The sequence below is a fragment of the Quercus lobata genome, chromosome 3 (assembly GCF_001633185.2).
Source record: "Quercus lobata isolate SW786 chromosome 3, ValleyOak3.0 Primary Assembly, whole genome shotgun sequence".
Classification (NCBI taxonomy): Eukaryota; Viridiplantae; Streptophyta; class Magnoliopsida; order Fagales; family Fagaceae; genus Quercus; species Quercus lobata.
The window spans coordinates 47010045-47019035 of record NC_044906.1 but is presented as its reverse complement, the minus strand read 5'-3'; the positions used below and the strand labels follow the sequence as shown (position 1 = coordinate 47019035).

Genomic DNA, 8991 nt, shown 5'->3' with positions numbered 1-8991 from the left:
TCAAGTAAATCTTTGTTCTTTTATTTAAATTTTATACTAAAAAAAAAATGCTAGTAGTGTGGTTCAAATATTTATTTGTTGTGAGTAATGCCCATGATTTCCTCTCCTTTTTTTAGAACAATTGTCAATAAGAGGACTTCCAACAAGCTCTAGCCATGCCCCTAAAGGTATTGATTCTTTTCTAAACAATTTTATATGGAGGACTTTCAAGTATTTTGATTTAAAAATGTGCTTATTCTTTATAAATGATGCACTGTATGATACACATTATCAAGTAAATCTTCACTGTGCAAAGCTACAGGAATATTTTTTTTTTTATTGCCCTTTATTGTATGCACTTATCAATTTTTCTTATATATGTTGCCTTGTCTATATTGACTTTGGAATATTTGTCATTCACGTACCATATGCTGCACACAAGTCCTATGAAAATAACAATATTACTAGCTTTATCAATAATAATTGTCCTATGAAACTATATGCCTTTAGAACAATTGTCATTAATTCACAAAACTCAACCTATGCTCCACAATGTACAGGTCTTTGCCAGCCAATGCACCCATCTAGTGTACCCATGGATGAGAATTATGATAATCAAGTATGATCTAAGCCCCTTGCAACCTCTTTTTTTTTTTTTTTTTTCCTTTTTTTTTTAATGATCCCATATTAATCTCTTATAATATTTGATAGGTATTCCTTCCTCCAAGCATGCCAACAACCATTAGTTCAAGTCATTTTTAACATCCAAATCAGGTAGAAGTAAATAAAAATAAATAAATAATTGATTTGTGAAATTGAATGTTCATTTAATAAAAATATCTAACATTTAAGCTTGAGTTAATTTGAATGTAGAACCCCTTTTCCTATTGGAGCGGTGCTTCTCCAAATTTCAACTTCACGAGCATGCTTCAAAGTAACGATTTCTTGACACATTTAAGTCAGGTAAATATACTTGTTGTTTCAATTTTTTATTCTTCATTAGTTATGTTTATTTATTTGTATCAATAGTTATCACCTTGTTACTAATAACTTAAAAATGTCCATCTCTATTTGTGCAGAATTCTTTCTCAAATGGTTTTCCACAACTAATTCCTAGACAAAAATGATTTGACTCAAAAGTTATCTTATGAGTATTCAACTTGGAAGATTTTTGATAAGTACTCAAGTTGGAAGATTAATCAAGTAACTAATGATTAGAAGAGTGAAAGCTGCAGGAAATGTTATTTTTGTATTTTTAAGGCAATGAAAATAAGCCTATTTATAGGAAATGTTAGATTACATTCCTTTTTGTATATTTTCTTTTGTTATGCCTTCTCATCCCCTAGTAAAAAATTGTATAGTTCAACATTGTTATTTATCCAATTGAATATAACCAATAGCAATGAAAAGTATTTTCACTTCAAATGTTGATTATAAGCAATTTTTGTGAACTTGTGATGTGGAAAATTAGAATATAACCATTGTAAAACAAAAGACTTGATTTATTGATAAATATCTTTCAATACAATTGCTAACAAAAAGAAAGAACGTTCCTCTAATTCCCTACCAAAGGCTCTTCCTTTTCCTGAGAAAATTTTACAACTCACTAGCTGCATTAGTTACAAGTTTTTTTACACTACATGAAAGGAAATTGATTCAAAGTTTAACATGAGTCACCTAATATCAACCAAAATTAATCCTGCCTCAACGAAGTAGTTTTTTCCATTTGTCAATGCATTCACTGATTCAGCATCTTGACAGTTCACATATCTGATACAAACATCTCTACTCCATTGCATAGTAAACAGTAGCCCAAAAACGTGCAAGCTTGAACCCGAATAACATACTCTCTCAGACAAAGCAACAAACCAAGACATTCTGCATCTTTACCAATAATAACACCAGCAACAAATGTCCCATCTCCAACATTTTCATTTAGTGTATCCTCATTGGTCCAATTTTAATGCTCCTAAATACAATTTCAAATGTTAGTAATCAAATACAATAAAGCCTCTTTTAGAAACACATTAAAGTTTCAAGCAGAAAACAAAAATAAAACACTAAAGAACAAAATGTAGAAGCACAATAATACTCCAACACATTCTTCCAATTAGTAATACCTTGATAGGACAATAACAAACTTTTTAACATGTTAGAATTTTAGCATTGTGCACATTTTTTTTAAGATGAAGGAGCACCTTATTTTTTTTGAAGAGTTGATTCATCAAAACAAGACTTAAACTTCAATAAGAAATTGCCCTCTAATAACATTACCAACAAACTGCCTTGCTATTCAACAAGTAAATGTCACTTCTCAAAAACAGTTCATGTACTTGGGAACAACAAGCTGCCCAACATTACCAAACTGTCTATGATTAAAAACACCTTCCTCATTAACTCTAATATCTTCAACACCTTTCTCATTGTCTCTAATATATATGATTAAAAACACCATAACATTCAAATGCATCAACAACAGCAACATTCAAAAGCAAAAAAGCAAAAAAAAAAAAAAAAAAAAAAAAAAAAAAAAAAAAAAAAAAAAAAAAAAAAAAGAAGAAAAAGAAAAAGAAAAAGAGGAACCCAACAACGTTATAATACTAAACTTAAGGTCTCAGTTAAAGACTCATTCTAAAATGAAAGACCTGCAAAAAAACAAGGGCTCATAGTCAAGAAAAGTAAATAGAAAGAAAATAAAAATAAAAATTTCATTCTTTTAATACATTTTTATTTTGGGCTTTTTATCAAACATGTAGAAGACATTGTATTATAAACTACACAGAAACATAACAGAGCAAGAAAATAGTACTTTGAAGAGTGAAATAAGACTTTGTAACATACCTTGATCAGTCATGATTAGTTGCAATATTGGATTCCGACAACCACTTCAGTCATAGGGGAAAAGAGGGAAACAAGCCAAAACAAGTTAGACCCAAGAACAAAGTTAGTTCAAAATCTCATAGAATTTGTTCATGCAAAGAAAAATTTCTTGAATGATGCAGAGAGGGAGAGAGAAGAGAACTGGGTGGTTTGGAAATTTTTGGGTTTTAGAATTTTCGGTGAAGTGGCCAAGTAGAATTAGAAGTGAAAGTGTATTTTAGTATTTGTTTTTAAAAGGCTCTATTGCAGCAGGTGTAGTTGTTGACTCAACTTTTGTTTTAATATGTGGCTGCTTTCTATTGGTACATATCACGATGAGGACCACGTTACTCCTCTACTCGGTGGAGCAAATAATTTCTCGTGGAGAACACTAAGGGTCCATTTGGATACAGTTGAAAACTGAAAACTGAAATTGAAAACTGAAAAATACTATAGTAAAATAATTTTTAAATGTGTGAATAGTACCGTGAGACCCATTTTTAATGAAAAAGTTGCTGAAAAGTGAAATTTGTGGGTCCGTAAATAGTACACGATGTGCACTGATTGGATGAAAAAAGTTTGAAAAGTCAAAATTTGTGATTACTGTTCATTGAACAGTATATAAACAGTAACCACAAGTCTAAAAAACGTGTGAAAAAAAAAAAAAAAAAAAAGGGTGAAAAACGCAAACGCGCTGGAATCAGCGCAATCCAAATGCAGCTTAAAAATAATGAATTTTGGTGGTGCGCATGACACGTGTTTTAAATACGTGTTTGCTTCGTATTTACGAAAAAGAAAAAGAAAAAGAAAAGAACAGAACCGAACCGAACCGAAGCCCTGGAAATATCAAAATAATAATAGGAACAGAGCAAGAGCAGAAAAGCCTTGGAAAATCGAAAAGTATCAAATTTGCGATTTTAGATCTTCATCTTCCTGGTTTTGTTGTTATGGCTGTGAACCCTCAACTGTTCCCAAATGGAATGCCCGTTCCTTTCGTCAACGAGTTGTTTGTTTTGGCCAGAGACGGTGTCGAAGTCGAAGTCGACAAGATCCCTGGGTCTGTTTCTTCTAACTTTTGGTTTTTCTCATTGTTTTTAACTTAACATGCGAAATGTCAACCTTTTTATATCCTTAATTCATTCTTATTGCTTTCTTTTCTTGTTTCAATTAAATATATATAATAAGACAATTTATAATCCTTTCACAAAGACTTCTAGTTAGTTCTTAGTTCTCAACCAAAAAAACACATAAAATTATTATTCAACTCTACTGACAACATTCCAAGCTATATAAACAGATTGGATTTGTCTCTGAATCTCTGATGAGTAATAATTATTATTGAAGCTAAATTAACATGTACATAGGGAAGGGTTTTTTTTTTAATAATTTTTTTCAATTCAGCACTATATTAGGTTTTTCATAGGATTCTTGGATTGGGTTTGATGTTTTAGGGGTTTAGGACGGTTAATTCATAAACAGATATAGGTTTTTGATGGCTGTTTGGTATCAAAACAGTGAATTGAATAATATTAAAAAAAAAAAAAAAAAAAAAAAACATAAACTCTAACCCTAGGCAATGATGCTTAGGTTTCTAAGATTACACTGGGAAAAAGAGAAGGCAATCTGCAATCACACCCACACCCACACCCACACCCACAAAGCTATAAGAAAAGCTGCTAGAGTTTTATTAAACTCTCAATCTCTATATGAATTTGGTTGGTTATCTAAGGCCTTAAGAAATAGAAGAACTATTAAAGGAAACTATGAGAACAGAATAGAAAAAAGGACTTGAAAATTAAAAAGAAGACTCATGGGCTTGGTACAGCCAATTAATTCTCATTTTAGAAAATCTTGAATTTGCCAATTTATGCATCTTACCTCGTCAATGATGAAAAAAAAGCTTCTGAATGGTGCCAATTAGGTCCCACATCAAAACTAGACTCCAATTCTACAATCTCCTTGTTTGATCTTGAGCTCTATGCTAGTTTCATCACTCTCAAGAGGTTGGAATTGAAAATTTAAGAGAGCAAATCAAAGAAATGATGATCAATGCTGCCTAAAGCACGGAGTTTATTTTACTCAGAATATCATACCACAAGTAATTGGGTTATGGTTTTTTATTTATTTAGACTTGAATTATGTAACAATGGTTTTGGGTATTTTTCTCTATGAGGGTTTATCAGACCAGCTTGATTGCAGGACTTTCTGACATTCATTTTGTTGAAATCCAAGAAGACTTAACAGCAAATACTGGCACAACTTGTACACACACACTTTAGACCAAGGAACACGTAAGCCCCTTTTGAGGGCCTTGTTAAACCCCAGATAACAATCCCAGCTGCAAACAACAATGCTTGATAGCATGATTTTTTCTTTGTTGGATTTCAATTATGATAATTACTTGGTTGAAATTCAATTAGTGACACTGGGAATTTTTTTTTTGGTATTTAGTTATAAGTTTGGAAAATGTCATTCTTACAAGAACCTAATAAAGTGATGTTGGGGTGTGGATGTGTGGCGTTCGTATCATCATGACCTAAATTTGAGTGTGATATGTAACGGGTGGGTGCAATAAGTGAGTGAGGTTTTGTAATTTCACCTTCAGGGGGCTGACAGCTCTATCATCATCTTGAGTCTCATATAACTGAGTGACTATTAATGCTGAGGTAGCTTTTAATGGTTTATTTTTCAGGTTAACTGACTCTCACCTTGTATTTTCAGAGCTCATGGAGGTCACCTTAAGGCAAGGGGAACAATTTACTTGTCAAATATACGCATGGTCTTTGTAGCAAATAAGCCTGTAGGGAACGTTACTGCTTTTGATATACCTCTGGTATGTAATACTTGTTATTACTTTTGTGCTCCTTTTTTGTCCTTATTTTATTGCCATGTCTTATAAATTGTTTATTCTTAGAAGTTAAAAGAAGTTGCTATGCACCTAATGACCTCTTTGAAAATAAATACTAACTCTGTAACACATGAACTGGGTCAATGGGCAGTGGAGTAGGTTCAGTGACCTGTAAGCCCAAACCAGTACCTGAAAGTGCATGAACATTGCCCTCACATTTGATGCCTCATTTCTTCCTCTTGGTTTAATGTAAGTTGCTTTTTTGGTGAAGAAGCCGCCTAATGACCTCTTTGAGTTTGCCTTTTCAATTTGGGTGGTTGGTTTTGCTTGGGGCTACACCTTTTACCATTTCAGTTACCTCTTTTCAGACCTCCATTCCTATAGCAGCTTAATGGTCATCCCTTTCATATTTGTTAGCTCTAGGATTTGTTTTAAAGTTGGCTGAATATAACATTCCACAGGCTTAGTTTGCCTTTGTTTAAAATCCCTTTTCATCTTTTTTTCTGTTACCCCATGGTGAAAAATTGTGAAAGTTCAATTGAATGGTGAGCCAACCAGGAGAAAAGATGTGGTTTTAGCTACTAGTATTGCCAACAAGCCAGAGAGGGTGAGGGAGAGATTTTCTATTTAATTTTTTGGGTAGCGAAGTAGATTTTCTGTTGTGGTCATTTATTCTAATGCTATATATTTACTATCTTGGCTGCATTAGTAATGACAATGAAATTGCACATTGGATCATATGAAGATGAGGAGTTAGACAGTGACTCAGTGTTAATTTATATGGGATCATTGTTTTACTTGTCAAAAAAAAAAAGAAATTTTATATTGGACCATTGTTTTAGGAAATGGTTATGGTGATGAAGTTGCATATTGCGCATCTTTTTGATGTAATATGAAGTTTGGTTACAGTTTGGGCTTCATTCATGACATTGTTTGCTGTCATGCAAATATTGCTATGTTTTTGCTTCAAGCCTTGTAACAGAAAATCTCTTTGCTTGTGGAATTGGGCATGTAATTTGAGGTGTCAGGCTATGTCCATCTACAACCATGTATTGACATTTCACTGATTCATGGATGATTTTGTTTTGCAGCTTTATGTTCACGGTGAAAAATTTAATCAACCTATATTTTTCTGCAACAACATTTCTGGTCAAGTGGAACCTGTAAGTAATCAGTGAGAGTTCTAGACTTGTTGGATGTAGACCCTTTCCTATCCTATTTCCAAGATTCTGATTATCTCTTTAATTTAATTTAGGTGGTCCCAGAAAACCAAAACAGGGCACTTTACTCCACTCACTCATTCAAGATTTTGTTCAAGGAAGGTGGCTGCGGAACCTTTGTTCCACTCTTTTTCAATTTGATCTCTTCAGTGAGACAATACAATCAACACTATAGTTCGGCAACAGAGCCTCGTGTGGATCCTTTGCAAGCAGCGCAAACTCCTGTTGATGAAATGATGAGATCCGCGTATGTGAAATGCTCTCTCTTGTATTTTTTATGTAGTCGAGGAATACCTGAAGGGATAACTGATTAAAAATCTGTGTCATTTTGCAGATACGTTGATCCTAATGATCCAACAAGAATCTTTTTGCAGCAACCAACAGCTGAGTCTCAACTTAGGAGGCGGACATACCAGTCCCAGCCTGCCGAGCATTCTATTTAATTTAATCTTGTGTGTATAGCATATGATTACATGTTTGAAGAAAACCCTATAAATAAATTAATACTAGAATGATGTGTGACTAAAACTGCATAGAAGCCACTTATTCTGTGTTTCATAATAACAGTACCTTTTGTTCATAATTTTTATTGTTTTGGCAGTTTTCTTTTTCCTAATTACATCACCTTTCTGTCAAATATAAATACACTAAAAAGTTGACTCCAACTCACTTTGTGGAGCTTGGCGGTGTTAAAAGCTACACACTGTATATTTTTATTTTTATTTTTAATTTTTTAGAGCATTCCTAACAAAGCTGTTAAAATGCTAAGAAGTTATATTTTAGCAACAAAAACAACAAAAGCATGATATATCAAAGAGGCTAAACTTAAAAATTTTAGCATCTAAGCTCCAGTAAGCTGAGCTTACTGTAGCTGCAATTTTATAAAAAATATTAATTTTTTATTCTATTCTCTCTCTTTTTTTTTTCTTAAAAAAATATTTATTTCTCTTTCTTTCTCTTTTTTCTCAATGCTCTCTTCTTCTCCTCCACCCATTTCCGTATCTATCACTTTCTTTCTCACTTCTTTCTTTATTTGCTTTCTCTTCTTCTCCTATAGCTCAAACTCTCTCAAAAAATATATAGATCAATGGTGGCATGTGATGGTTGGTTTGGTAGTTGTGGTGATGGTGGATGTTGATTTTGGGTCATGGCTTTGGTGGATGTGGGGGTGGTGCTGTGGTGGTGGTAAATGATTTTGGGTTGTACTTGTGGGTTTGGGTTTTGGGGTGGTGGCTAATGGCAGTTTGGGTTTTGGGTGGAGTGGCTGATTATTTATTTATTTATTTTTTTAATTCTTCGGTGGTGGCTGTGTGGGTTTGTTGGGTTGAGAGAAAGGTGGGTTTGGTGTTTTTGGGTGTGGTGGCTGATTTGTTTTTTAATATTTTGGTGGTGGTTGTGTGGGTTTGTGATGGGAATCAAGATCAATTGATTGAGAACTTGAACTAGAATTGCATTAAAATTAAGAATTAAAGCTGGAATTACAGAGAAACTGGAGAAACAAGTTTCTGTCTAGGTCTGAAACTAAATTATATTCACATCAAAAATTGATTGTACTCTTACATAGCTAGCCTATTTATAATCTTTAACTATTAGGAAATAAAGTAGCTAATAGTTACATAAGTCAAAACTGTAATTAAAGAGGATACATGGCAGATATGAGAAGTCAAAATAAGGGGTTGCTGGCTGCCCTAAAAAGTTAGAAAGGTTGGCTGTCTATTTGGCTTGTAGAGGGTGGCTAGTTGTCAGTCCTAATGGTAGAGGGGGTTGCTTGGCTGTTTGGCTTGTCGAGGGTGGCTGGTTGTTAGTCCTAATGGCAGAGGGGGGTTGGTTGGCTGGCCTAAGGATAGAGGGTGGCTGCATCAGTTTGTTGGGTTAGATAGATGGGTTTGGTGTTTTGGGTGTGGCGGCTAATGGTAGTTTGGGTTTTTGGGTGGGGTAGTTGATTTTTTTTTTTAATATTCCGGTGGTGGTGCCGTGGTGGTGGTGGCTGTGTGGGTTTGTTGGGTTGAGAAGATGTAGCTAGGTTTGGACCGTTTGGTGTTTGATGGCTTCTTTGCTCTTGCTTTAAAGAAGAGAGAGACATAC

At 33.8% G+C, this 8991-nt stretch overlaps 1 protein-coding gene across 1 annotated transcript; it reads left to right on the top strand.

Annotated features, from left to right (window-relative positions):
- The first annotated feature begins 3638 nt into the window (after positions 1–3638).
- Positions 3639–7493, top strand: LOC115982705 (UPF0664 stress-induced protein C29B12.11c). The gene is made up of 5 exons (XM_031105393.1): positions 3639–3895; positions 5560–5671; positions 6778–6849; positions 6942–7153; positions 7241–7493. Exons 1-5 carry the CDS (start codon positions 3786–3788, stop codon positions 7347–7349), a joined length of 615 nt encoding a protein of 204 aa, XP_030961253.1. The 5' UTR covers positions 3639–3785; the 3' UTR covers positions 7350–7493.
- The last annotated feature ends 1498 nt before the right edge of the window (positions 7494–8991 follow it).

What these genes read in the sequence shown, in the direction of transcription:
- LOC115982705 (XM_031105393.1), top strand. Translation starts at nt 3,786, where the DNA reads ATGGCTGTGAACCCTCAACTGTTCCCAAATGGAATGCCCGTTCCTTTC. An exon ending in GAAGTCGACAAGATCCCTGG is followed by an intron (nt 3,896 to 5,559) that starts GTCTGTTTCTTC and finishes TTGTATTTTCAG; the next exon opens with AGCTCATGGAGGTCACCTTA. An exon ending in CTGCTTTTGATATACCTCTG is followed by an intron (nt 5,672 to 6,777) that starts GTATGTAATACT and finishes TTTGTTTTGCAG; the next exon opens with CTTTATGTTCACGGTGAAAA.